A 27,014-nucleotide genomic window follows, 5' to 3' on the forward strand; every position below is an offset into this window, starting at 1 on the left:
AGATTTGTTTATTGTACAATACATAAGTTATGTATTATAATCTCTCTCGTGCCTCCCTCGGTCCTACCTATCAACGTCATTCTGCTTAAGGAAGGACCCTGAGTATCTCCCTTTCCTTACCCCTAGAAAATTCCCGCCATTTCCATCTTCAAAAAAAAGAAAAAGAAAAATGTTAGGAACGCTCCTTAAGTGTTTTGTCCTTTGGACGGTCTTATTCAGAGTTAATCTGTTTAGTTAATGACTTGGTGGCTGAATTCTGGGTTTACCACATACATAGGTATCAACACTATTCGGCTCAACAACATATATTCGGGTATTTTCCAATATCGCGGAATAGGTATCATACCAGATTCATATTAGATCACTGATAATGCCGGCAGCGGAAGTCCCGTCAGTCTCTTCCATCCCGGGTTTAGACCCACCAAAGGTCACGTCAATGCCGGGTAATTGTGGAGAGACGGTCGATTTCCATCCAACTTCAACTTCCAAATCAGCTTCGAACCCGATAGGTCTGCGCTCCGTGAAACAATCTAAATCCGTCGAGTCTCTTCCTTCCATCGGCACTTTGCCCCTGGGATCTCTTCGAATTACCGGACCTAGAGAGAACTCGGATCTGGATACGCCACTTACTACTCCTGACGTCGTCATGGAGCCACCCTTAGACTCCGGACATACGTTCCCTACGGGTGGCGATGTCCTCATTCTAGATGATCTCCCCGCAGGCTTTACTATAGGCTGCGACACGATGTCTTTCTCGACGAAGAAACCCTTTCCGGGCTTTCGCGATATCCCGGCGGGTGCGCATCTTATATGGGTTGCTCCCTCCGAGCTGACGTCGTCGCGGAGCGCATATTGGATTGTCACTCCCAAGAGACAGGAATGGGAGCACGGCGAGGTCTACGTCAAGCAGTGGGACAAATTCAACGAAGTCCTCAGCGATCCTGCCAGCCAAGCCGAAGATAGATTTCAAAAGGAGGCGCTGCAGCAGATTTTTAGCAGCCTCTCGTCTTATCAACTCCGGGCTACTACGTCTGGAGTGATCCTCGCACCGCCTAGTCGAGACACTGAACACCTTTCATCCTTTTTAAACAACGAGAACATATGGTCCCAGCTTACGTCGGCCATCAACGCGGATCTCTTGAACAGAATTACAGGCAAGACCCAACGAAGCTGGCAGATCACTACGCAAGACAGCGTCGCCGGAGAGACCACCTTGGCCGAGGAAGCCCGCCTCTACGCCAGCGGCAAATCCCAGCTCCGCTTCACATTCCCCATGAACGCGCCTCTCATCAGTCCCAAGGCGTCCGGTCAGGAGCGCACACGTCAAGCCCTCGACCCAACTCCCTTTGTACTCGAGACATTAGAGAACCGAAAACTCGAAGACCTCGCAGGCGAGCTCTCGTTCGCCTTCCTGTCCGGCATGCACCTCGGCAACTACTCGTGCCTGGAGCAATGGTGGTTTTACACCACGCACCTTATCTTCCGGTGCTACACCCTCGCCACCGCGCAACCCCAGCTCGCGCGGCGTCTGATACAGACGTTCCACGCACAGCTCGTGTACAACGACCGACACCTCGAGGGCGACGTGCTAGAAATGATGCCCTCGAACGCGCGCAAGCTCCAGCGCTCGCTAACCACGTACGCGTCTCGGCTGGACGAGCTATTCGAAGCCCTAGGCGACGACGTCACGCCCGACCAACATCTAGTCCGAGACGCGTTTTCGGATCTGGAGGCCTGGCTGAATAGTCGGCTGGGCTGGGACCTGAGAGCGGAGTATTTGCGCGCGGGCTCGCTGATGTTGGAGGATGGCGAGATGGTGAGCGCGGAGATGTCGGATTTCGAGGACGAGGACGAGAGGGGTGAGTTTGCGCCTGTGGTGGTGCAGTTGGACGGCGGCGGTAAGGAGGCCGGGCTCTTGTCGTGGGATACGTAGGATGAACAACGGACTCGGTCTGGACGTGGGCGGAGGCATGGGCGTAAAATTTGGCGTGTTGGCTGTGTTGCGTCGTGATGTATATCTTCTAATACGCTCACGAATAGTCTTGTACTGCTTTCTGCATTACTACCTGTAATCGTATAGGAACTAGGTAATAGAAAAGGAAGTTCCTATTAGTACGTTGGATATACTACGACAGCATGATATATATGGTGCCGTAGACTACGAAGTGCTGATGAATCCTACCCTCCGTGGCAAAGTAGTACTTTTTATACATACGCCTTTGATTATAGGCATAATGGTTGAAACGTAAAGCAGCTTGTTTCCCCTGCTAAATAGAGCTAGGTGGATTAAGATACTACACTTAAGGGCGTATCTCACCAGAGTGTTACAAAAACTTGGATCGACAATTAGTTCACCTGGTCATCTCGCATTAAATCATTAAGTTGAAGAAGTCCCGGGCCAGCACGGTTTTACTTTTTTTGTTTGCAGAAAATGTTGTCGTTTCATTCGCCTAATCCCTTTACAGCCAGGCCATGCAAATGCATCGATAATAGAGAGAAGAAGGCATCAGTAGTAGAGATAGCCCTCGCAAAGGATTCCCTTTTTCTTAAGACTCCAGAGGTACGACCACCGACCATAGCCGTCCCAATTCGTTGCGCGCGCAAAAAAAGGAGAAGAAGACCCGAGCGGCCGCTGTCTTTCTTTCCACAAAACGATCCCAGCGGCTTCGTCCTTTCCTTTTCTTCTCCAACCCACCATAACATCCCCAACCCCCGCGGGTATACCGTCGAGGATTCGTTTAACGGTAGGACTTTTGGTATCTGGCACGGGCACCGGGACCACCGAACTTCTTGGGCTCGCACCGACGGTTGTCGGCGACGAGGAGGGTTCGGTCGTACTGGACGAGGGCCTGCTTGAGCAGGTTCTTGCTGTGCTCGTCGACGAACTTCTGGTAGTAGGCGATGAGAGCCTTAGAGATGGCCTGGCGGACGGCGTAGACCTGCGAGGTGTGGCCACCACCGGTAACGCGGACGCGGATGTCGACCTGGGCGAACTTGTCGAGGCCGATGATTAGGAGAGGCTCGTAGACCTGGATTTGTGTTAGTTTTTTTCCTTTTTCTTGTTATATCTCATCCCCCGGATTTCGGTTGAATTTTTGGGACAAGGGTTTCAAAGCTTAATTGTTCTTTGAATAATAGGATCGATGACTAGATTCGATGATAGAGAAATTGGGTATGCGTATGGGGTATCGCGTTCGAGAAAGATTCGTTTCGTACCTTGAATCGGAGAACCTCAGGCTGGACCAGAGAGAGCGGTCGGCCGTTGACCTTGATGAGACCTTTACCGGCCTGCAATTAAAAAATCTCGTTAGTACATCTAGTCCATTCAAATAGATCTTCGTATCTTTCATCCATTGGCGACGGCGACATTGATAGCCTTATCCCATCCCACTTCTTCTTGTAATGGACCAAAAACATATAAAAAAACGAACCTTGCAGTGGGCGACAGCAGTAGCCGTCTTCTTCTTGCCGAAGCACTGGACGCTTTGGGTAGACATGGTTGCGGATTTGTCTGGATGTGGTGGTGGGTGTTGAAGGTATTCGCAACCGAAAATGCCTAGGCTTCAACGAGGAGGGTCAATCGATTTGGTGATGGGGGAGGAACAATTTTCGCGTCTCTTTTGCCGAAATGTCGAAAAAGGGTTTGTGCCCTGAAAATGCGCTAGAGCCGTTTTTGGTTGAAGGTGAGCCTCCAAGGTGAAGTAGAGGACCGAAGAATTTCCGGTGGGGCATTGTTATGTAAGCATTCAATGTTAGATACTTAGATACATAGGTACGTACCTCCTATAAGTCATCCGAACGCCCCTCGGTACTTACATATTTCCAACTTCACCAACCTACACCTTAACAAGACCTAACTTGTCTAATGAATAATACCGTCGTTAACCCTCGATCCGTAGAACCAAATTGTATTCTCTGTTACGTAGCCATACAACCCTCCTTCACCCTACAAAATATCTACTTGTTCCTTACATAGTAATACGAGCATAAAACCCGTTCACGTGCTCGACTAGAAGTCTGTACCTCAACCTACATAGTGAGTGACCAACAGAGGAGTTAGAACAGGGGCATATAGAAAAGAATAATCTACAACCATGTCCCGCAAAGGCGTCGGCCTCGCCGCCTTCGACCGCTCCCGCCTAACATCAGCACAATTCGCCTCCCACGGGAACTCCTTACGATCGCACGACGCGCAGGCTCTCGAAACGCAGCTCTCCGTCTTCCGTTCCCTCCTGCAACAGTTCGCCCAGACCCACGCCAAGGACATCCGGTCGGACCCGTCTTTCCGGGCGCAATTCGCGCGCATGTGCGCCGCCATCGGCGTGGACCCGCTGGCCTCGTCTTCGCACGGCAGCAGCAGCACCACCGGGCCGTCCAGCCTGTGGGCGCAGCTCCTAGGGCGCAGCGTCAACGATTTCTACTTCGAGCTCGCGGTGCGCGTGGTCGAGGTGTGCGGGGCTACGCGCGGCGAGAACGGCGGGCTGATCGGCGTGCGCGAGCTGCGGGAGCGGTTGTCCCGCGGGCGCATGGAGGGCGCGCCCGAAATCGCCGACGACGATGTGCTCCGCGCCGTGGGCACCCTGAAGCCGCTTGGCTCGAGCTACTCCGTCGTGCGCGTCGGCAGCAAGCCGTATATCCGCTCGGTGCCCAAGGAGCTGAACACGGACCAGAGCGCCGTGCTCGAGGCCGCGCAGGTGCTCGGGTATGTGAGCGTTTCGATGCTCATGGTTAATCTGCGCTGGGCGAGGGCGCGCGCGCAGACGGCGGTGGATGATCTCCTGGGCGAGGGCATGCTCTGGGTTGATAAGCAAGCTCCTGAGTGGGAGTATTGGAGCCCAGGGTTCATGCTGGATGCTGATGGTGGAGTTGCGGTTGGGGGATGAAATGATATCTATAGGACTAACTTTGCTGGCTTGAATGCTGATATATCAATGCATGAGGCATAGATGGTAGACTATACGTCTTCACGAACTTGGTCATCTTAGCTGTACCGCCTCCCCTTAGGCCCTAGTTCTACGAGGCACTCTCGATATTGGGGGGGGGAATCACCGAGATAATTGGTTTTTAAATCAAGAAGACAGAGTCGATCTTTCATCGCATTATATGGCCATATCTGGTCGTATGAGCACAAGCTAGACTATTAGGGGTTTTATTATTCGCAGCTTAAGGCTACATAATATTGACGCAGTCCCCTATTACGCATAATAACAGTAGTGCTGTGGGGACATGGAGATATTAGTATAGCAGCACATCATGATGATCTTTCGATAGAAATGTGGTCGCTAAAATTATTCTGGGAGGTAGATATCTAAAATGTTAAGATAAACATCCCAATGATCTGATACTAATTGCGTAAGTGCTCTGGTTAGACTATAGTAAGAAAATATATGCATATAATAATAAATCAACCAAATACGATAGACTAATATCTAAACAAAAGGGATATCTCAATTATAATTTTCAATAAAGATCTATGCGGGCTTCAAAAGTAGAGTAGCCCTATACGAGCTGGGTATGGACAGAGCCGCGCGCCTCTAGCGACGATACCGTTGAGAAAACACCAAACTCCTATCCAATGCAACCCCGCTCCGTCTCACCCATAAAAGAATTGACACTTTAGCACGCCTGGGGATGTATTAATATGAATGCAGTTTTGTAAATAGACCAACGCCTGCCCTAGTTGTTGCTCGATTGGTCGACTCTCGAAGTATCGCTATGCGCACTCTCGTAGTCTGTACCCGATTCCGGATCCGAAACCCTTCTCCGCTTCTTCCGTCTGAAGAACTCTCCTAATGTACTACTCAGGCTGCGCGCTCGTCCTCGAATTGCTTTGTGGTCGCTTGGCAAGGGGTCGTCCTGGTAGGAAAGTTCCTCGTCGTCGCGATAACCTTGAAGAAGAGGTTCGGCTACCGAACTGATATCGTCCTCACTATGGGGGACGAATAAGCTCGATCTAACGCCAGGCCTTGTTCGTCGAGTTGGCCTTCTTCGGCCACTTGGGTTCTCTTCACCACGTAGAAGAGCATCAGCTACCACGGCGCTGACAGTTGATGACAGCGGCGATGGAGAAATGAAGGCATTGGAAAAGTGATGACTGTGTGGCCTGGAAGTTTGAGAAGCCCGTGGAGTTGTTGGCCGATCTGGAGATGATGATGGAAGAACCGGCTGCGAAAGACTTGCGGTCGATTGAAGGGGTTCCGATATAGCGGCGGAAGCCACCGAATATACCGTTGGGACGCTATCCGCTGACGATCTAAGTGGTAGTCCTGGATGGAACGATTGATCCTCAAGGGAGTTTCTCCATGGATTATCAAGCAATGGCGATGCCTCGGCTGGGGTTGGGAGAAGGGATGTTCTTGAAGCTGACGCGTTGGGTTTGTTGATTGAAGGGGCTTTGCTTTGTGGGCGAGGTAAAGATTTGGTACCTGCATTTGGGTAACTGACTCGTGAGACGTGCGACGGACGCCTCGATAGCGACGAAGAAGTTGGTTGTTGTTCGTCTGCTCTAGGCTGCTCAGCTCGGTTATTGTAAGACCCGGACGCTTCTTGGTCTCGGAGACCAATAGTCTCTTCCACATTTTCGTCGTCCGATAGCTCATCCGTATCTTCCTGTCGCGGCCGGCCGCTTGTAATGAGGAAGACACCGAAGAAGGTGAGAAGACAGCCACCAATGAATTTGACGCCCTGCTGTGCCGTCGTGCGCTCGAAGTCTCGATACAGAATGGCACTTCCAATAATTACAGATAAAGTAAACAGTACAAACTGTATAGGTATAACCTGAGTCGAATCGAACCGTTGTAGTGCCTTATTCACGTATCGGACTTGCATGACTGCGGTCCCCAGCAGAATCATTACGAGGCCGTATGTCACTGGGGTAGTAAACGCTTTAAAGAGGGTTGACGAAAGCATCGAAGAGACGCCCTTGGTTGTCAGAGCGGTATATCCCCCTTTTTTGACTTTTGATTAGCACCGAGCTTCTATAGAAAAATCATACGAAACTTACCGAATAATCCAACAAGTCCCAGGTCAATCAGGATTGACTTGCTACCATATCTTGGACTCGCCCACATCAGCATTATAATAAGAAAAATAGAGATGCCCATATAAATCTCGAATTCCATCGTCGTGATTGCATCCCAAACATCGTGCGGATCCAACTTTGTCTCCTCTTGCTTGGCGCTTAACACGACCGTAACAGCACCGCCAACAGCGATTACTACACCCCAGAAGTCGCGCTTCCGGAACCTCTCGCCGAAGAATATAGGCGCGATGACGCAGTTTGATATTAGGGCTACGACGCCTAGCGGAGATACGATCGAAGCCGGCGCAAATCCATAGGCTAGAAAGTTGCCCATCTCGCCAACAGTCATGAGGACCTGACCTGCCCACCAGGATGGAGACTTCAAGTATGTTGAAGAAACCTTGGAGTCGTCGCATGACCGTTCGGTCAAGTTAGAATCGTCCGACTGTATCGACTGGGAAAGCAGATGAACACCTTCCGTGTCGGCTGCTTCGTCGCTATTGTTCTGTGAGTCGGCGACAGATGTTTCAGTTGTTCCGTAGCCATTATGATGTCCGTTCCTTGCCTTCCTTAGAGCCTCCCTCGCTCGTTCCCGTGCCTCGACTTTTCGACGGTGGAGTTGAATGTGCGAATACCTCTGGACATTGAGCGCTAGAGCGATTAAGACATTGCCTGATATTGCCGTTATAATGCCAATGAGCGAGCTCCATTCACCCAGATTAGACCCATCCTTATGATCATTCGTCGCGTCGTCTACGGCCGAACCCATACTGATATTGGTTCTTCCGGTCGACAAGCTCGATATTCGTGTTTGGGAGGGCCACAGCGGGCGAGACTGAGGTAGCAATATCGTAGGATCCTAGGTCGTAGAGGGTTACCGGATAGAAGGTGGTGGTCCTCGATTGGCAGCAATTAAATTGCGCCAGGTTATTACCGGAGTTTCCGTGAATACCGACTGCGAAAGGGTTCATCGGGCTGAACCTGAAGCGGGTTTTCAAGTAGCACCTCACGTCAGAAAAAGGGAGTTTATTAGATGATAGGTAAGTAGGTAAGTAGGTAAGTAGGTAAGTAGGTAAGTAATGGAGAAATGCTCATGGATCGGCGTAGTTGGGGTTCTTGCACGCCCCCTCTACAAGTCTACCAACTAGGAAGACAAGTAGTATTGAGATGTAACGGCGATTGGTTTAGTAAATATAGGAAATGTAGTAAAGTATTGGTTGGACTCTTCTTAAATAGATGACTAAAAAGAATAGATAGATAGATTGAAGCTAGCGTCTACAAAAAATGTCTAGCTACTTCGTACATTGATGCGAATTGGGCAAGTACATTTAAACGCAACGGGGATGGAGGTCATTGCGATTTTGATATTACCCAAGTACGGTAATCCGTATGTACCCATAGACCTAGAATTATATTGCAAGTTACAAGCATGAGATTTTCGTCATCATGCAGCCAGTTAGGCGCATAAAACGTCTCCACCCCCATTAGCTCAAGCTCACCTTATGTAAGGTCAACGGTCAACTAGCTTCGTATATCTACCTACAGATAGCTTTCTGTCTTAGGTCACTTTCTGTCTTAGGTCACTTTCTGTCTTAGGTCAGGTACCCGTCAGCCTTGTGACCCTCCAACTTATTTCCACTCTACAATAATCAAATCCACCATCTCAACGGTCAACCTAAATCTTAGACTATAATGAGCGACGACGAAGATATCCAGGTCGAAGGGCCATCCATAGCCGACGATGATCCCATGCGCGCATTCTTGCCCACTTCATTTGGGAAACAACATCGGGAGGCTAACATCGCCGCGCAAATCGACCGAAGCAAGAGAACCGTCGACGAGCCGACGGTACGTAAACCTAAGTCTCAGGAATCAGACTCAAACGACACAAGCGACAGCGAGAACGACTCAGACGACTCTTCAGATGATGAGGACGAGTATCCGACTTCCCACGAGATGGTCATTAAGACACATGATCGTGCTGTTACCTCGCTTTCGCTAGATCCGGCGGGCGGCCGGCTGATATCAGGATCCATCGATTGCACTGTCAAGCTCCACGATCTTTCCTCCTTAACACCGACCACAATTCGTGCTTTCAGAAGTGTTGATCCTTACGAAACTAAACCATCATCTGCAAACACAGAGTCGCACCCCATACATCATGTCGAGTTCAATCCTCTCGCTGGAAGTCTCTTCCTCTGCATATCAGCACATCCCCAAGCCAAAATTCTGTCCCGAGATGGAGACATCGTCACTGAGTTTGTCAAAGGCGATATGTACCTTCGAGATATGAACAATACCAAGGGTCACGTTTCTGAGGTCACAACAGGTACGTGGCATCCTACGGACAAAAATCTCTGTGTCACGGCTGGGACGGATAGTACGTTGCGTATATGGGATATCAACAATAAGCGCAGCCAAAAGGAAGTAATAGTGTTCAAGTCAAAAGCTGCGGGTGCTGCAGGTAGGACACGAATGACTGCCGTCGCTTGGGGCAGTCCAACCCAGGGAGGCAATAACGTCCTTATTTCTGCAGCTCTAGATGGTACACTTGTGATGTGGAGTGGAAACGGCCCGTTCACACGACCCGCTGGTGAGATCAGAGAAGCTCATAAACCGAATACCTGGACCGGAGGGATAGATATCAGTTCTGACGGGCGAATGGTGGTCACAAGAGGCGGCGACAACCTAATCAAATTGTGGGATACGCGGAAGTTCAAAGAGCCTCTTGTCACAGTTGAACACCCATCTACATCGGATCACTACCCGACTACCAATATTAAATATGCGCCGAACTCTACTAGTATTATTACTGGATCGGCAACGGGCCATCTTCACATACTGAACCCGGGGAATCTGCGCCCTGAATACACTACACTGGTCACGCCTGGGTCGCCTGTAATCACTGTAGATTGGCATCCAAAGATTAACCAGATCGTCACTGGCTCTGCAAACGCAGAAACGCATATCTTATACAACCCTACGATGTCAACACGGGGTGCGGTAGATGTCATGTCACGCGCGCCGAAGAGACGACATATAGATGACAATCCTGAGTTTACTACTGACCAATCCCTTGGACTCTCCGGGGATGCAATCGTTACCCCTGGCACTCTGCCGGGCACCAAGAAAACGGGTATTACGGCATCCGGAAAGTCGAAGGATCCCAGGAGACCACACGTCCCTCAGCAAACACCATTTATGCGGAGTCAACCTGACGAAAAGCATATTTCCGAGAATATTCCATTAAGTCGCATGTTGCACGAGGATCCTAGAGAAGCGCTTCTCAAGTACGCAGACCTGGCGAAAAAGGATCCCGTATTTACGAAGGCCTGGAAAAGCACACAGCCGGTGACACAATACGCCGACGTGAGCGACGAAGAAGAAGACGGCCCAGAGAAGAAGAAGGTCAAGAGATGATAGGATACCCACTTAACAGTATAATGTGCCAAGGCTCTTTAAAGGTTCGGCTTCTAAAAGATAGCTCCTTTTCAGGGCTGTTTATCCGAAACCACCCAGGTCGCCTTCATAAATTTCACGAAGCTTATCCGCAGGACTGGGTAGGATCCCTGGCGTTCCATACGGGAAACTTATGAAAGGTAGGCCCATAGATCGACAGGCCAGACTATCCAATCAGTAACCGGAAACAAAAGAGGCTCTTAGTAACTGCATTATTAGATATAGGATAACTACCTACGCTATGCCCGACTTTAGGAAGGAAAGTTATTTATTGTCTACAAAACCTAGGGGTTCACGGCATGATACCAAGAGTACAAACTACCTGATTGGAATGGACAAACCCGACAAATAGAGCAACTCTTGGCCTTGTCATGCTTCGTTTATTAAGCATCTAGTTACTGAATGTATTAACAGTACACTGATCTAGATACATACCTTAGGTACCTAATCATGTACATTACATAGGTACCTCTAAGTAGTACCAAAAAATATTTAATCCAATGAGAATGCTTTAAGCGCTGTGCACTGACCACTTTGTTAGTAAGAATTTGCAGGGGTTAGACGGGCTATCATTAGACCGATTGGTTAGTTTCTGGGCTGGAGTCACTAGTGCATTTTTCCCTCAGGTGACAGGCAAAAGGGAGATGGACTTGTTTGTGCGGTTGTGCGCCTTTCATCAAACCATCTCTTTCCACGCCATCAATCGCGCATCAAAAAAAGCGAGCCGCATCACCCATCCCCGTCTAAATTCATCGACAAGTATCCGGAGTGACCTCCAATTTTTATTTTACGCGATTTTCTTGCCGAAAACAGCCCCCCTCTACTGTCTTTTTACGCGCTCCCAGCCAACCACCTGCCTTTGTACCCCGTTGGCCGTTGTCCTTTTCGACTCACGTTTCCCCCCGCGCGACCGCGAAGGCCAAAAAGGTAGAATCCCCTACTTTACTGCTGATCCCCACCGCGTTTTCTTTTGGCATTCCGGTAGACGACACCGCGCGCCGCGACCGGAATCTTCGCGCACCCTAACGTCCTCCGTCATTCCCAACCCATTTTTTGCTTCCGGGCAATTCCTGTTCGGCGCAACACCACACATTGGTTTCGGGCTAAGGCCTGCGACGTGCTGGTTAATCAACATCGTCGTTTCACCACCACTTTTCATCACCAACCAACGTTCACTATAGTCACTCTTTTAATACGGTTGAATTTAGTCAACTTCGGAGCCTCGCATAATACCCTACCGTCGCTGCAACCGTGCCTTAGATATGAACGCCTCATAAAGTGGTTAGGAGAATAATAAAATTTGTTAGGATCCATATCGAGTTACCCTCGAATTAGTTCAATATGGCATCTGTTCAGGCCCCTCCCGTCCACCACCCTGGCTCGTCGGCTATGTCGGCGCAGATAAACCAAAAACAGATCCAGGACATGTATACGGTTCGTGACCCCGTCAATGTGCTTTACGTTTCGTGTTGTGTTGAGGCCTATCCTGCCTTCTTGTCTTGTGCTTTCCATATACTAACAATGGTATAGAAGTATCAGCAGATGAAAGAACAAGGCGTGCCGCAGAATGATCCTGAGTTTGTGAAGACGAGTCAATTCTTGATGAACTTCCAACAGCAGCGAATACGTAAACAGCAAAGTTATCTACAGATGCAGAGCGCGCAGATGGGACAGAATGCTCCTAATGGCAATGCCAATGGGACTCAACCCGGTCCGCGACCACAACAACAACAGCCCGCCCCGCATACCACGCAGCCTCCCCCATCAACTGCTTTGAGCACTTCTGCGTTACCTTCCAGCGCAGGACCCACCGCCCAGCCAACCACGTCTTCGCCTTCGACGACGTCTCCAATGGCCCAATTCTCTCCTCAACAGCTGGGCCTCCTTAGGCAGCAGATCCAAGCTTTCAAGCTGCTCAGCAAGAATACCGGGGTACCGTACCAGATGCAACAGGCGTTAAATGCGCAGCGTCAACGAAGGCAGGCAGTTGCTGAACAATCAACTCAGCCTCCTGCTTCAGCTCCAGCTGCCGCAACCCCAGTACCCGAACCGGCAAAGGCTGGCTCTACTCCTCCGGACGGGGAAGTTGAGTCTGAAGCTTCATTACCGAAGGGTCGGACTTTCAAGACAATTAAATCCCCTTACGAGGGTGGCCTTGTACGCAAAGACATCAGCTATTACGACCATGGGCAACGAAAGCAGCGCCTTATCATCCCTAGTATATTCCCTACTGGGGTCGACTTTGAGCAATTGAGGCATGAGCGAGAAATTATAATCTTCAATCGTATGAAGGCGAGATATGCCGAGCTAAAAGCTCTACCTGGGAATATTGCCCATTGGGACACTGTTAAGGAGAGCCTCGATCCTGATGACACATTGAAAAGGAAGGCCATCATAGAGTTGAAGTCGCTCGGGCTATATGCCAAGCAGCGCGCTTTACGCGAGAAAATCGGTCGCCAGATGATGCATTATGATAATCTGGCAATGACTACTAATCGTAGTCAGTATCGACGAACCAAGAAGCAGAGCGTGCGAGAGGCTCGTATTACCGAGAAGCTCGAGAAGCAGCAGCGAGACGCTCGCGAAACTCGCGAGAAGAAGAAGCATATTGACTTCCTCCAATCAGTACAACATCATAAGGCCGAAATTGCTAGTTCAGCTCAGTCTGCCAGGAGTAAGATGTCGAGAATGGGAAGAGCTATGCATGTGCACCATTTCAACATTGAAAAGGAAGAACAGAAACGCATTGAGCGTACTGCTAAACAGCGTCTTCAGGCGCTTAAGGCAAACGATGAAGAAGCTTACCTTAAGCTACTCGATCAGGCGAAGGATACTCGTATCACGCACCTTCTTAGACAGACCGATGGATTCTTGCATCAGCTAGCATCTTCTGTTAAAGCGCAGCAGCGACAAGCTGCAGAACGCTATGGTGACGAAGTTGGTGAATTCATGCAGGATGAAGAGAGCGAGATTGACGAGGAAGATGAAGAGGCCGGCCGCAAGATTGACTACTATGCCGTAGCCCATCGTGTTAAGGAAGAAGTCACAGAGCAAGCCAATATCCTGGTCGGTGGTACTCTCAAGGAATACCAGATTAAAGGATTGCAATGGATGCTTTCGCTTTACAACAACAACCTCAACGGTATTCTCGCCGACGAAATGGGTCTCGGCAAGACGATCCAGACAATCAGCTTGATCACTTACCTAATTGAGCGCAAGCTTCAGCGTGGCCCGTATCTTGTGATCGTGCCTCTAAGTACTTTGACAAACTGGAACCTGGAGTTTGAGAAGTGGGCTCCGTCTGTCAGCCGTATCGTCTACAAGGGACCTCCAAACGCACGAAAGCAGCATCAAGAGAAGATTCGCCAAGGGAAGTTCCAGGTTCTATTAACAACTTACGAATACATTATTAAAGACCGCCCGATCTTGAGTAAGATTAAGTGGTTTCACATGATTATTGACGAAGGACATCGTATGAAGAACACTAATTCGAAGTTGAGTGCTACGATTTCTCAGTACTACAGCACTCGATTCCGTCTCATTCTTACTGGTACTCCTCTTCAAAATAACCTGGGTGAATTGTGGGCAATGCTCAACTTTGTCCTTCCAAATATTTTTAAGTCGGTGAAGACATTCGATGAATGGTTCAACACCCCGTTCGCAAATACCGGCGGGCAAGACAAGATGGAGTTGAATGAAGAAGAACAGATCCTCGTCATTCGCCGTCTTCACAAAGTGCTGCGACCGTTCCTACTTCGTCGTCTCAAGAAGGATGTCGAGAAAGATTTGCCGGACAAGACCGAGAAGGTTATCAAGTGCAAATTCTCTGCCCTTCAATCTCGTCTGTATAAGCAGATGGTCACACACCAGAAGATTACGATCAGCGACGGAAAGGGTGGCAAGACCAAAACTCAAGGTCTTAGCAATATGATCATGCAGCTCCGAAAACTCTGCAATCATCCTTTTGTTTTTGATGAGGTAGAGAACCAGATGAACCCTACGAACACCAGCAATGATCTTCTCTGGCGAACAGCAGGTAAATTCGAACTACTAGATCGAATCCTGCCCAAGTACAAAGCCACGGGACATCGTGTCTTGATGTTCTTCCAGATGACTGCGATTATGGACATCATGGAAGATTTCTTGAGATTCCGTGGAATCCAGTACCTGCGCTTAGACGGTAACACTAAATCTGACGAGCGATCAGATCTTCTGAAGGCCTTCAATGCCCCGGACTCGCCGTATTTCATGTTTTTACTGTCCACTCGCGCTGGTGGTTTAGGTTTGAACTTGCAAACTGCCGACACCGTCATCATCTATGATTCGGATTGGAATCCCCACCAGGATCTACAAGCTCAGGATCGTGCCCATCGTATTGGCCAAAAGAATGAAGTGCGTATTCTCCGTCTAATCACCTCGAATTCGGTTGAAGAGAAGATCTTGGAACGTGCCAAATTCAAGCTTGATATGGACGAAAAAGTTATCCAAGCCGGTCGTTTTGATAATAAGTCGTCGGAGACTGATCGTGATGCCATGCTTCGGACGCTGTTGGAATCTGCAGATTTAGCCGAGTCTGGTGAACAAGACGAGATGGATGACGAAGAGTTGAACATGATTCTTGCGCGAAGTGAGAATGAAGTTACCGTTTTCCAGCAAATTGATGAAGAACGTGCGGCGGATCCTCTGTACGGCAACGGTCCAGGTTCGAAGCGCATTCCGCGGCTCATGACCGAAGACGAGCTTCCAGAAATATACATGACGGATGGTAATCCTGTTGGCGAAGAGCCAGAAGAGGTCTTAGGTCGTGGGGCGCGAGAGCGGACCCGAGTCAAATATGACGACGGCCTTACTGAGGAACAGTGGCTAATGGCTGTCGACGATGACGATGACAGTCCAGAGGCGGCAGCAGCGCGAAAGCAAGCTAAGAAGGACAAACGGGAAACAAACAAGCTGAAGAGGATAGCTGTACTTAACAATGCGTCAAGCGCCAACTCTCCTAATGCGAGCCGTGCGAGCACCGAAGAAATCGAAACGCCACCCAAGAAGCGTGGTCGCAAGCCCGGCAGTAAGAACGAGAAACGGAAGGCTGAAGATGATGATGGCGAACCACCTGTTAAAAAGCGACGCGGGCCTCAAGGGCGCCCAAGAGCGTCGATGGGTAACGGTAGCGATTCGCGTCTTGGCCCCGAGTTACGGCAAGTTCTCCAGAAGAGTCTACGCAATCTTTATGATGGATTGATGAATCTCGAAGCCGACATAGCTCCTGAAGATCAGATCGACGATGATGACGATGATGACGAGCCAACCAAGCGACTAATCATAGGACCATTCGTCAAGTTACCATCCAAACGCGACTATGGTGACTATTATGTCCTCATCCACAACCCGATTTGTATGAATCAAATTCAGGCCAAGATTAAAAGGGAGGAGTATAATAGCATCAATGATATGCGTAGAGATATCGTCCTAATGTGCAGCAATTGCAAAACGTACAATGAAGACGGAAGTCTTCTTTACTCAGACGCAATTGTCATGGAGGTATGTTATGTTTAGTTGAAACCCGACTCGATCCTAAGCCATCATACTAATTCAGCATAGAAATTCTTCAATGACCGAGCACAGGAAGAACTTAACGAGCATCCGGAATTAGCCGAGCTCGAAGACCCATCTGCAAAAGACAGTTCGGTAGCTCCTAGCACGAGCGCAGGAACGCCTCAGTCTTCTGCGAATACCACAAGGATAAAGTTGGTAACTAACGGCAGCAACCAGGGTAACGCGGGCATAGGGGGCGGTCAAAGCGATGGTGAGCAATGAGTTGAACAATGAGTAGGTATCTATGGGATGGGACGACTTACCTAAGATAATAGTCAAGCGAGTCGTTGACAACTACAACAAATAATCATGTTTTGTTTTCTTTTTCCGGACGGTTCCGTCGACATTGTGGTTTTTGCAAGTAAAGATCTGGCCGAGGCCGGGAAGGTCCGGGGCCTCGAGCGGCAGAGAAATAAGGCGTACAAGGAGGTGTGGTTCTTCTTCTATTACTTGGCGACGGGCAAAGAGGAAACGAACGGCATGTGTACCACAAACACCAAACGAAGTATTTTTTGGCGAAGCTACCTTTAGCAATACCCTGGGCCGCCCTCTGGCTGGCTGCCCTGTTCTCATCGAATAACCACTCTTAAACACCAGATTCTACTACATACGTACGCTAGTGTGCTGTTAGATGTATCTTGATAAAGCTTTTAGTTCGTTGCATTTCTAATAAATGTGATGGTATGTGAGACGACGTGGTCGTGACTGACTACCCCAGGTAGATTACAGACTTGGTTGAATGAAATTAATTCGCGCGTATCTAAACGGATATCGAATCGGATTCCCAGAGGCTTCGTATTATGTAGTAGATATCATGGTAATGGACAATAGGTAGTATTACCAATAGTTACGCAGAGCCAACTCACCAGGTTGTAGAGGGGTTGGCTGGGATATATAGCTTTAAGACTTGAGTGTTCTCTCCAATAAACGACTTCGTCGTGTTGGATGTTTTTTTATTCGTTTAGCTTAGGTAGAATTAGCTACAATCCCTTAAGACTGACTGGCTACCCTGGGTACCGAACGACATAAGCGGTTACATTGTGGTATATCTATTCCCCTTATAACTTTCCAAACGCCAACGCTCATATCCTCCTCAGGTATCCTCAAGATGACCTCGATTTGGCTGCTCGGTCGTGATCATGCAACTCCCAGATATCTTGGGTACTTGGTGCAGATGGGTGATGTATAGCACTTGTACCAGGACGTGTCATAAATATTCCAGCATTGACTTGGGGGTGGTCCTGCCGCCTGGATAAGAGAATTCGATATTCGTAGCTTAGGCCCGACCAACAATGCCCCCATTCATTACCAACGTAGCGGTCACAATTCCGGATAACATGGTCGATACAATCACCGAGATCCTGGTAGGTGTCATTCACTATCTCGACTCCGCTGCGGCCGTGGTTATGAATGGTGGTGATACTATCAGTCGTGCAGTGTTTACAACCTGCAAACCAATAGTTGGGTAGCGAAACCCTCTCCAGGTCGTAACCGTCCAGCCCGGCTGGCTTCGTTGAAAATAGGCTTTCATGTGCCATAGTGACGAACTTGGAGATGGTATCATGCACACTCATTTTATGGAGACCATTCCAATCCAACAGATCCAGGAAGGGACGGAACGTCGACCGAAATTCAGTGCCGTGGCAGCAAGATTGGAAAACTTGCTCCATGGGGGACGAAGCGTTCGCCTTGAGAAAAGGCTTGACTCTGTCTGGGAGAAGGAGTATCCGTTGGATCTTATGGAAGTATAAGTTGTCGTTCTCGACTGCTGCTTCGGTGTCCAACTTGACGTACCCATGGATGAAGTCCGGATTGTTGCAAGATGTTCCTAACCTCCTAAGCTTCCAGTCGGTGGATATAGAGAGATGGGAAGTTGCAAGGTTAGGTTCCATACCGCTGCTACAATTCCTTATAGCCTCACGGCCCTGTTTGCAAGTGAAGGCGTATTGTGGCCATAGAGTACCAAAAGTCATAAGACCTTTTTGACGACAGATTGAGGTATAATTTTTCAGAGCATGCGGACCCTCTTCAACTAGACTGACGAGATTTCGATGGAGCTTTGAGCAGCGTTTGCAGACAAACATATGCGGGAGGTCCTTTACCAAGTGATGAAGGAACTCGGTTCTCTCTCTCGAGGCTTGATCTAGGTCGGTGTGTAGAGCACTATGGATAGAAGCAAGGCAAACCTTGCCGTAGTCGGTACCCCGGACGAGGCGGGAAGAGGCCTTGCAAGTTAAAGAGAAAAGTGCGACATGTCTAGGGTCGAGGAGGGATAATATGTATAAAACGAGCTCCACAGGAAGACCGAGAAGTAAACAGGACGTGTCGGTGTTCTTGGATGATGTTAAGATGAGAGCTTGTTCGAACTTGGCTGACAGGTTATCAACCATCTTGAAGTGTTTATGTTGTGCAAACGGATTGTGTAAGTTGCAACTTGTGGAATAGAGATGTTAGGTTAGGTATGTATCCATCTGCTGTGTACGGAATATGTAACTTTGTAACTCTCCTATAATTCTTTCCACCCAGTAGCTATGTACGAAAATATGCAGGTGGGGAGTCGTTACCTGGGTTATTCGCGGACCAAGGTAGTCACCTATTTGGTTATAACTTCAATAAGTAGGTTCTCCCCACATGGAAAATGGAAAGCACGGTCCTCCCCCAGAAAGGCCTAAAAGTCTACATAACTACCTCCTAGTTAATACAAATCTTAGGTACATGTAGCTAAACCACTTTGAGTAATAATGAAACGGCATCAGCAACAACTGCAGGTGCTGTCACTAATGTAGATGTACATGAAATTATGTCTTTTGGGATCGACATCTGTAATCTACATCCGCACCTGTTGTAATTTACTTTCTTCACTTTTCCTTTTCCTTTACACTTTACACTTTACACTTTTTACCATATGGACTGTCTTGTTGCTCGACGCGAGTCCTTACCACACTTGCAATGTGGCTCGCATCCGAGAGGCGACGTGTAAATAATCTCTCTTTACGTCTGCTTTTAATCGCAGGCCATGCATTTGCTCAGGTCAATTCGAGTATCTCCACCACCCACGATGTCGCAAAATCTCCCTCGAGTGCCGCCTCAGCCGAGCCCACGTGCGAGTCGAGGACCGTGAACTACATCACTCATACCCTACCTCAGCAATGTCTTACCTCCGCTCCATCGTCATTCTCTACTCCCGCATCTGTTAGCGCCACCGTCACCCCTACTTCTATACCCGTCGACTCCACGCCCAGCGCTGATAGCACCGATCGTCATGAAGAGCTGGACGCCGATGGCAATGACCTTAGCACAGGTGCTTTTATGTCATTCGAAGAATGGAAAGCTATGATGCTCGAGAAATCCGGGCAGGATGCGCTGGAACCGAGACAGCGTAAGAGTAAAGAAACGCACGGCGATGCGGACCCCGGAGAGGACTTCGATAGTCTCGGGGACGAAGGCGAGGTGTCGCTCGACTTTGACGCATATTCTGATAGGATTTCCGAGATAGCGTCGTCGTCGAAGCCATCGCAGAAAGAGAAAGAAAAGGAAAAGCAGGTTGAGAAGGTTAACTACGACGAGGGGCTGGCTCAAGGCTATCGTAGTAAGGATGCTGGGAAAACGTGTAAGGAGAGGCTTTCGTACGCCTCGTTCGATGCCGGCGCAACGGTAAAGAAGGCGAGTCCTGGTGCTAAGAACCCCAGGGCCATCCTAGTCGAAAATAAGGACACGTACATGCTCCTTGAGTGTGCTATGCAGAACAAGTTTGTTATTATCGAACTGAGCGACGATATCCTAGTCGATACTGTTGTGATAGCCAATTTCGAATTCTTCTCTAGCATGATACGCCACTTTCGAGTTAGTGTAAGCGATCGATATCCCGTCAAGCTAGAGAAGTGGAAGGTATTAGGTACCTTTGAGGCTCGTAATTCCAGAGATATTCAGCCATTCCTAGTCGAGAACCCTCAAATCTGGGCTAAGTACTTGCGAATCGAGATTCTAAGCCATTATGGCAATGAGTATTATTGCCCCATGTCCCTGCTGCGAGTCCACGGCACACGCATGCTAGACTCATGGAAAGAGGCCGACCCTGCTGACCTTGAGCCCGAAGAGGACAAGACAATATCCGAAGCCCCTGAGGAGACGGTTGAAGAACCTGAAACCCAGACCGAAGAAGTTGAGGTTGCTCAACCCCTTCAGCCCGAGGATCAGGTAATACGCTCGGAGCAGAGTGAATTAATTCCCTACTGGGACAAGAACTATTTCCACTATCACTACCCCTTTAACGCTACTTGCGAAGCAGCTGGTGCAGAGGACTACACGTCCCAACGAAGCAAGGAAAACGACAAGAATAAAACAGCAGCTAAGCCGCAACCCGTAAGGACTGTCGAACCAACAATTTCAATTAGCTCAAGCGCATCTTCATCAACAACTCCAACATCGCAGTCCGCTAGTCAAGTAACAGCAGACTCGGTGAGATCTGCATATCCAAGCAGTTCAAACGAGACAGCAGCGAGTACAGCCATCGTAAATTCAACTGAATCCTCTCCCGTATCAACGTCATCTCCAGATTCAAGGTCAGCTACTGTAACACCACCAACAACAACAACTGCTACTACATCCACCACGGTCGCGACTCCAAACCTTGTAAAGACCGCTAGCGTACAGTCGCCTCCTAAGAGTAAGACATCCGCTTCGACCTCTGTTGTAAAACCACCGTCTTCACGGTCCGCTGCATCTAAGGGTCAGCCCTCCGGCTCCCCCACAACGCCACGCAACAAAACCACAACCACAACCTCATCCGCCGCCCCTGCGCACACAGTCCAGGACTCCTTCTTCAAAGCGCTTAATAAGCGTATCCAAGCTCTCGAGTCTAACACAACTTTATCTCTACAATACATCGAGTCGCAATCGCGATTCTTACGAGAAGCGCTAGCGCGCCTTGAGAGGCGTCAAGTAGCCAAGGTAGACTTGTTCCTAGATACCCTAAATAAGACGGTCCTCGGCGAGCTGCGCGAGGTCCGCGTCCAGTACGACCAGATCTGGCAGTCCACCGTCATCGCCCTCGAGACCCAGCGCGAGCAGTCCGAGCGCGAGATCGTTGCTCTATCTTCCCGCCTCGGCGCCCTCGCCGACGAGGTCATTTTTCAAAAACGCATGGCTATTGTCCAGAGCGTCCTGCTTCTAGGCTGTCTTATCCTCGTTATTTTCTCCCGCGGCGGTCTCGCTCAAGCCGCTGCTGAGTCTTCGTATTATCCCGCTCAGTTCTTTGGCGGTGGCGGCCCCTCGAGACTTGCGTCTCCTATCTTCCCGTCTACGCCTAGAGCCCAGCATCACCGCCGTGACGGAACAGCGATGCTCTCCCCAGGGGACGCTAGTCCCGTCCCCATCCCCAGCACCCCTCAACAATCTCATCTGCATCGCAGTCCAAGCCAGACGCCAGATTCTTCCCTACATCACCGACCGCGGAGGATGAGTTCCTCTAGAGCTGGTGTTATCAGCATCAATGAGACTCCCGAGTCCGTAAGCCATGGAAGGCCCTCGCCGAACAGAGTCACGTCCGAGCCCTCATCAACTGGTTTCTACCGGGCCCCCGCGCTGTCGAGCGTAGAAGCGGGTTACGACTCGGAGCCGGCCATGACGCCATCTAGGGAGGGAGAGTACTACTCTACAGTGGTTGACAGTGGGAAGAGCAGCGCGTTGAGTTACCCTGAAGGGCTGGCTAAGAAATCAGAGAGGCAGTTGACACCATCATCGGAGACCGATGGTGTAGAGTATATACCTCTATCGAGTAGGCCGCCTCTGACGCATTCTATATCAGCGCAAAAGCCGCTACCTACTTTACCAGAGGATCCAGATTAGTGTATACAGAGTTATGAGTTAGTTTATTTAGCTTTAAAGCCAGGAAGCTATGAATAATGAGAACACGATTAATCAAGAAGAATTAGGAGGCACCTATCTTAGTGGGTCAAGTATTTGCGAGAAATGCATTTTATTGTTGCCTATCACGCCCAAGATCTAATGCTAAGTATAAGCGTAAAAGATAAAAGCAGTCGCCACTCCCCATGCCATGTAAAGCTACGCTATTTTTTTCTAATTTTCTGCAATAGATCAAGCACGTTCTACCCCTCTCCGTCCTGCCAAAGTTGATGCCCCAGTCTAATAAACCAGGCCAATCTGAACCAAGCACCAACCATAAGCCTAACTATGGTGGCATCAATTCTCCTGGTCGTTCGAGATGGCCTTCTGTCGAGTATGATGGAACTCCGATCTTCCATTATACACGATGACCCCGGGGGTGCATCAAGAGATGCCCGAAACAATGTAGAGGCTGAAAATCTTCCCGAGTAATATGACTCGATAGCAATAGTTGGTCTAGAAACTCAGAATCTCCCAAAATTCGCACCAAAGAAAAGGAAAACGTTATTAGTGCGCAGTCCAGGTGTTGCCCCTGGGGTAGGTAGTTGAATTTGTTGCAAGTCCGAGAAGTCTGGTAGGCAACATCTCGAAACCCAAACCAACCACACTTTCGTAGATTTCCCGCAAATATTAGAGGCGCTGCGGAAACCGATCGGATATTTGAGGGCGAGATAAAATTGTGGCTCTATTACTGGAGCGGAAATATTGTGAATTCTCTCCGCCGGCGAAATTCGACAATAATTTGCAATTCAAGTCGTTATGGTTTTTGATGGCCATTTAGATGCCATATGGTCGTGATGAATTTCTTTTTACTTTTGTTTGTTGGATTGTTATGAATAATGAGTTTAGGGTGCTGGTGGTTTCTCCTTAAATTGGAACCCTTCCCAGTATCAATAAACCCCTCTAAAAGACACGAAAACAGTGAAGGCATCGTCAAACCTATATTAAGGTTAGCTCAGTCACTCCGTGTCAACTAACGTAATTGCAAATGACAATATAGATGATACTTACTAGCAAGCAGATTTCGGTAAATAAAGCAGGTGCTCTGAAATTCTAGTGACACTAGAAGTGTTGTGGATCCGTGGACGATTTGTATCGAGACGAATCCGGCAGATGCGAAAAAAAGACAAAAAAAAATCAAACGGAAGTCTTTCGAGAGGCGGTTACAAAAACCTCTAAGACCTTACTGAGGGGGGTAATAACTCTGACGGCAAATAGCTGCATCGTAGTCATACTCCTCGAGTCGCGGGTTTCCTCGATCGAATTGAGAACGGCGACGTCGTTGCTCGTCACGGAAATGCTGGCCTGCATTGGGGGTAAAAAGGCCTAATTGAATGCAATCAGTAGTCATTCTCTCTGGAACATATAGCGCAGGTTCAACATACCCACGTGTTCTGCGTTTTCACAGCTTCTCTTCATCTTCGATTGGTTGTCAGGCTCAGGGAATGGCTCCTCCTCTCCAGCCAAGTCAGGGCGTGGTCCGTTTAGGGTATAGAAAAGCTAGTAAACAGTCAACTACCGCTCGAATACTTCTTAAAGATGCCTAATTACCTTAGGGCGATAGTGAGGTGCCTCAAGCATCACCGAGCTATTACGGAATTTCTGGACCAGGCAATCTTTGCCTTGGATGGCTGTGCTTCTGCTTAGTATACAGACCAAAAAATCAACGGATGATAGTTGACTTACTGGCATAAGAGACCTCTGCAACCTTGTCACTTTTGAAGCAGTTCCAGCGCTGATTGGCTCTAGCATGTACGAACTAGGAAGACGTCAGCGCAGCCAACGGTTATTTAACAATGGTCTTACATCAATAATATCTAATGGCTAATAAATTGGTTAGTAATAGTAATCTAACTGTGTGGGAGACTGGGTGAAACTCACATCGACAAAGTTGATGAACGCGTAACCGACACTAGAAATTTCATCAATAAACGTCTCCTCTATGTATTGGAGGATTTCCTTACTTGCAGTCGTTCGCGAAATCGATGCGCAGATACATGAAGTCATATTTTCCCCAGCTAGAATCATCCACAATCTTCTTTAGGAGAGCTTGATCAACTTTGTTAGGTATATTGCGCAGCATGATCTATCAAGTCAGCACTTATTACCATAAACTTTAGGCTTGGGTAGCTTACCGTCGTCCGTACATCAATACCGTCTCGAATGCGGCTGACGTCGACATGGTTATGATGGTTGGCAGGATTGTAGTAGGGAGATCGAGCAACTCTCATGGCATTCTGTCGGCGACTGTCAGGACGGCCGAAATGTTGAAATTGCCGTGGAGTTATGAGTTCAGTGGACAAGAATGAGCTTTGATGCGACAGCGTGGGACTCGCCAGAGAATAATTGCTGGCTGACAACATGCTACTCGGAGTTCTGGATGAGCCTTGGTCCATCATATACGGAGGGCTAATGGGCAAGCCTGTATACAGGAGAGGGACCACTCCATAGGGTGATGGTAACTGGAAGCCACCCTGAGAAACATTGGGTCTGGCTGGCGTGCTGAACATCGAGTTAGTCACAGACGGCATGACTGATTGTGTTCTTCCGATAGACATTCGGCGGAAACTAGAAGCTAGGTCCGCCGGCGAGACTATAGCTCGGGTAGAATTGTTGATTCCAGTCTGAGCCGTAACTGGCATCAAGTCAGGTCGATATAGCGTGACGCAAATCTGAAGACCCTATTGTGAAAGTGTTAGTATATTGGTTTCTTATGCTCGGGATTAGTTTCTCACCTCGACGACAACGCTATTGAACTTGGAAACAGCACGGAGGGACATATCATTATCGCAGTATTCGACAATGGCACTCAATAGGCTTCCCTGTACTCCCTCTCGAATCTTGAAGGCAAACAAGTCTCCCTCGGTTTCTAAAAGCTCCTTCAGAAAACTCTCGAGTTGCTGGGTGGTAATGGTACTTGCTGAGTGTGGAAACACACTGAGATAGAGCTGGCCCTCGTGCGCAGTAACGGAGCCTGCGCCGGGCTCAACGACCGAAGAGAATTCTCGAGGGCTGACCGAACGAACCGACCAATTGTAGGTTCGCATGGACAGGTTGGAGAACACGGTACAGGCGCTGCGGATATTGGTAAACCGGACAAATACCTGGTCGCCACATTCATAAACCTGCATGCTTCCCTGAAACGGAATGCCCATCTGTTGTAGTTCCTATAAACAGTTAGCTCATGTATACATATCTCACCTGGCGACAAACTTACAGATAGATAACGTTCCACCTCAGTCCCGGTTAGTCTACTACCGGTATTGGTAGAGATTACTAGGCATCGAGAGATGCCTGCCTCGGTACTCAGCTTGTCGTGGACAAAGTTAGAGTGCGAAGCATTAGCCGCCGGCGAAGATAACCTGGAAGTTTGGGCATAGTGCTGGCTTAGATTCTCCGAGAACGCATCTACTCTCTTAGGCTCAGATGCCGAACTCCGAGCGCGCAATGTCGACGGTAGAGGAGAGAAGACAGAGGCAGTAGGCGATAGCTTCTGCCTTGCTTTGAAGCTAGTATCCGCGGGGCCGACGAAAGGGTCCTTGTCTAGATGAAGACTACCACGGTACAAGACGCTTGGTCGGTCAAGAGATTGCGGTGCATTCATCCCATACTTGATAGGGCCAGCTTCGCGAATATTGACATTAAGGGATCCTGGTGCTCGTGTGGATCTAGCAGAGCCATCGTCAGGAGAAAAGGTAGTCAGTCGAGTGTCGGGAGTGCCCTTGAAAGAATCGGCAGCTCCGCTCGAGGAATGGGGCGAGGCCGGGTTGAAGTGACCCTCGCGGGCCTGGTGTATGTTCATCTTGTCAGAACGATCGTACGGTATCTTTAGTAGTAGATAGCCAGATGCCGTTTTGGGACCTTCGTAGGCTTCTATGATTGGTATTAGTAAGTGTAAGTCATACAGTTGAACCAAAGGCTAAGTATGACAAGTACTCTAGTACAACAATATCAATTGCGCATAATAGGTTTTGGTTGGTATGGATGGGATATGGCAATTCATGGACGAAGGACGGGAAATATCTTGGGGGATAGGTGACCGGCCGTGCAGAAGGTTGGATTTCCATACTTGAGAGTAGCGATAGGGGTTTGGACAACAACAACAGCAACCACTAGTTAATGGTTATAATAGAAGAGGTTTGGTGGATACTCAATATCGTTGATAAGAGCGGAGGCCTTCAAAGGCTAACAATGATGGAGCGGGATACATCAGAAGAAACTTTTTGTGCAAAAAGAAAACTGGATCTTCCAAGTAGGCCAGTCGTGTTGGGAGGGTTATTTGGGGGGTGGACGACGTTTGCGAATAAGAGTTCGGGATTGGGAATTTTGACTATGAAAAGGGGAAAGGGGAAAAAGAGAATCGACAGGAACAGGTGAACTTACTAAGAGACTACCACTGCCTCTATCTCCAGGTACTTATCAACGACTACTTTATTGTTGAATTGAGGTGGACTAAGTTTTGTGTGTGCGGTGGGTTCCCCGGTCGAGGACGGCGTTATCTTGCTATAGCTTCAACGACCTGTGGGCATACTAACTCGTACTTGCTTGTAATTATCAAGTCAAGAGGGGTATGGATGCTATGAAAACTATTAGTGGAGCTCGAGATGTTCTTAATTCATTGAATTAATTACATAATAAACATATCTTGGAAGGTGAGATACTAAGCGTGTGGTTTGTGTGATAGTGAGGGAGGAATAATTGCAGCGTACGGCCACGTGGGTTGAGGATTTGTGGTTTATTGGGAGAGGGCAAAGTGGAAAGGACAACCAAGTTTATATGTGTGGAAGTGAACAGACGTGTCAAATGATACAGGAATGCTGTCTGTATGGATATACCTTGACGTAGAGGATTCTTGTGTAAGGCAATTGAAGTGAAGCCTATAACTAAAGATAAAGGAAACGTATCATGCCGGGAAGTCCAAGAGGATTGAGATGTTAAAGAAGTTATAGAACTTACTCCGAAATGGGAAATTTGAAATTAGATGCGGTTGAAAAGTCAATTTACCATCTGGGTTCCGAACCATACACGCGTAGGGTGA

At 48.7% G+C, this 27,014-nt stretch overlaps 9 protein-coding genes across 9 annotated transcripts; 5 read left to right on the forward strand and 4 right to left on the reverse strand.

The window, feature by feature from the left end:
- The first annotated feature begins 43 nt into the window (after window positions 1–43).
- F5Y00DRAFT_21358 (AAR2 protein-domain-containing protein) lies at window positions 44–2,139 on the forward strand. Its single transcript, XM_048005543.1, has one exon. It carries the CDS (start codon window positions 371–373, stop codon window positions 1,931–1,933), a length of 1,563 nt encoding a protein of 520 aa, XP_047866820.1. The 5' UTR covers window positions 44–370; the 3' UTR covers window positions 1,934–2,139.
- A 144-nt stretch (window positions 2,140–2,283) lies between these two features.
- Window positions 2,284–3,605, reverse strand: F5Y00DRAFT_231095 (40S ribosomal protein S16). The gene is made up of 3 exons (XM_048006980.1): window positions 3,432–3,605; window positions 3,217–3,288; window positions 2,284–3,029 (listed from the first exon to the last, which is right to left on the reverse strand). The coding sequence occupies exons 1-3, from the start codon at window positions 3,495–3,497 to the stop codon at window positions 2,739–2,741; spliced, it is 429 nt and encodes a 142-aa protein (XP_047866821.1). The 5' UTR covers window positions 3,498–3,605; the 3' UTR covers window positions 2,284–2,738.
- Window positions 3,606–3,808: 203 nt separating this feature from the next.
- F5Y00DRAFT_231097 (ESCRT-2 complex) lies at window positions 3,809–5,338 on the forward strand. The gene has a single exon (XM_048006981.1). The coding sequence runs from the start codon at window positions 4,095–4,097 to the stop codon at window positions 4,881–4,883; it is 789 nt and encodes a 262-aa protein (XP_047866822.1). The 5' UTR covers window positions 3,809–4,094; the 3' UTR covers window positions 4,884–5,338.
- Window positions 5,339–8,371, reverse strand: F5Y00DRAFT_231098 (DUF803-domain-containing protein). The gene is made up of 2 exons (XM_048006982.1): window positions 7,004–8,371; window positions 5,339–6,947 (listed from the first exon to the last, which is right to left on the reverse strand). The coding sequence occupies exons 1-2, from the start codon at window positions 7,788–7,790 to the stop codon at window positions 5,677–5,679; spliced, it is 2,058 nt and encodes a 685-aa protein (XP_047866823.1). The 5' UTR covers window positions 7,791–8,371; the 3' UTR covers window positions 5,339–5,676.
- A 195-nt stretch (window positions 8,372–8,566) lies between these two features.
- F5Y00DRAFT_231100 (WD40 repeat-like protein) lies at window positions 8,567–10,981 on the forward strand. The gene is made up of 2 exons (XM_048006983.1): window positions 8,567–10,620; window positions 10,700–10,981. The coding sequence occupies exon 1, from the start codon at window positions 8,714–8,716 to the stop codon at window positions 10,439–10,441; it is 1,728 nt and encodes a 575-aa protein (XP_047866824.1). The 5' UTR covers window positions 8,567–8,713; the 3' UTR covers window positions 10,442–10,620; window positions 10,700–10,981.
- Window positions 10,982–11,174: 193 nt separating this feature from the next.
- F5Y00DRAFT_231102 (chromatin remodeling complex SWI/SNF, component SWI2 and related ATPase) lies at window positions 11,175–16,930 on the forward strand. Its single transcript, XM_048006984.1, has 4 exons — window positions 11,175–11,407; window positions 11,689–11,914; window positions 12,011–16,018; window positions 16,079–16,930. Exons 2-4 carry the CDS (start codon window positions 11,822–11,824, stop codon window positions 16,292–16,294), a joined length of 4,317 nt encoding a protein of 1,438 aa, XP_047866825.1. The 5' UTR covers window positions 11,175–11,407; window positions 11,689–11,821; the 3' UTR covers window positions 16,295–16,930.
- Window positions 16,931–16,986: 56 nt separating this feature from the next.
- F5Y00DRAFT_231104 (uncharacterized protein) lies at window positions 16,987–18,702 on the reverse strand. Its single transcript, XM_048006985.1, has one exon. The coding sequence runs from the start codon at window positions 18,460–18,462 to the stop codon at window positions 17,176–17,178; it is 1,287 nt and encodes a 428-aa protein (XP_047866826.1). The 5' UTR covers window positions 18,463–18,702; the 3' UTR covers window positions 16,987–17,175.
- A 95-nt stretch (window positions 18,703–18,797) lies between these two features.
- Window positions 18,798–22,010, forward strand: F5Y00DRAFT_231105 (UNC-like C-terminal-domain-containing protein). The gene has a single exon (XM_048006986.1). It carries the CDS (start codon window positions 19,022–19,024, stop codon window positions 21,917–21,919), a length of 2,898 nt encoding a protein of 965 aa, XP_047866827.1. The 5' UTR covers window positions 18,798–19,021; the 3' UTR covers window positions 21,920–22,010.
- Window positions 22,011–23,159: 1,149 nt separating this feature from the next.
- On the reverse strand, window positions 23,160–25,778 carry F5Y00DRAFT_268000 (RNA recognition motif 2-domain-containing protein; the record flags this gene model as incomplete). Its single annotated transcript, XM_048012168.1, has 10 exons — window positions 23,160–23,302; window positions 23,362–23,476; window positions 23,528–23,607; window positions 23,663–23,735; window positions 23,783–23,800; window positions 23,858–23,888; window positions 23,941–24,062; window positions 24,112–24,657; window positions 24,712–25,143; window positions 25,194–25,778. The coding sequence occupies 10 exons, from the start codon at window positions 25,776–25,778 to the stop codon at window positions 23,160–23,162; spliced, it is 2,145 nt and encodes a 714-aa protein (XP_047866828.1).
- Window positions 25,779–27,014: the final 1,236 nt, after the last annotated feature.

This window comes from Daldinia vernicosa (assembly GCF_022497035.1).
Source record: "Daldinia vernicosa strain CBS 139.73 unplaced genomic scaffold F5Y00scaffold_12, whole genome shotgun sequence".
Lineage (NCBI taxonomy): Eukaryota > Fungi > Ascomycota > Sordariomycetes > Xylariales > Hypoxylaceae > Daldinia > Daldinia vernicosa.

Bases quoted from the DNA above. Each gene is read 5' to 3' on its own strand.
- F5Y00DRAFT_231104 (XM_048006985.1), bottom strand. From the start codon at position 18,462: ATGGTTGATAACCTGTCAGCCAAGTTCGAACAAGCTCTCATCTTAACA.
- F5Y00DRAFT_231100 (XM_048006983.1), top strand. From the start codon at position 8,714: ATGAGCGACGACGAAGATATCCAGGTCGAAGGGCCATCCATAGCCGAC.
- F5Y00DRAFT_21358 (XM_048005543.1), top strand. From the start codon at position 371: ATGCCGGCAGCGGAAGTCCCGTCAGTCTCTTCCATCCCGGGTTTAGAC.
- F5Y00DRAFT_231095 (XM_048006980.1), bottom strand. From the start codon at position 3,497: ATGTCTACCCAAAGCGTCCAGTGCTTCGGCAAGAAGAAGACGGCTACT. The intron at 3,289-3,431 runs GTTCGTTTTTTT...TTTTAATTGCAG, and splicing joins CTGCTGTCGCCCACTGCAAG to GCCGGTAAAGGTCTCATCAA. The intron at 3,030-3,216 runs GTACGAAACGAA...ACACAAATCCAG, and splicing joins CTGAGGTTCTCCGATTCAAG to GTCTACGAGCCTCTCCTAAT.
- F5Y00DRAFT_231098 (XM_048006982.1), bottom strand. From the start codon at position 7,790: ATGGGTTCGGCCGTAGACGACGCGACGAATGATCATAAGGATGGGTCT. The intron at 6,948-7,003 runs GTAAGTTTCGTA...AAGTCAAAAAAG, and splicing joins GGGACTTGTTGGATTATTCG to GGGGATATACCGCTCTGACA.
- F5Y00DRAFT_231097 (XM_048006981.1), top strand. From the start codon at position 4,095: ATGTCCCGCAAAGGCGTCGGCCTCGCCGCCTTCGACCGCTCCCGCCTA.
- F5Y00DRAFT_231102 (XM_048006984.1), top strand. From the start codon at position 11,822: ATGGCATCTGTTCAGGCCCCTCCCGTCCACCACCCTGGCTCGTCGGCT. The intron at 11,915-12,010 runs GTTCGTGACCCC...ACAATGGTATAG, and splicing joins AGATCCAGGACATGTATACG to AAGTATCAGCAGATGAAAGA. The intron at 16,019-16,078 runs GTATGTTATGTT...AATTCAGCATAG, and splicing joins CAGACGCAATTGTCATGGAG to AAATTCTTCAATGACCGAGC.
- F5Y00DRAFT_231105 (XM_048006986.1), top strand. From the start codon at position 19,022: ATGTGGCTCGCATCCGAGAGGCGACGTGTAAATAATCTCTCTTTACGT.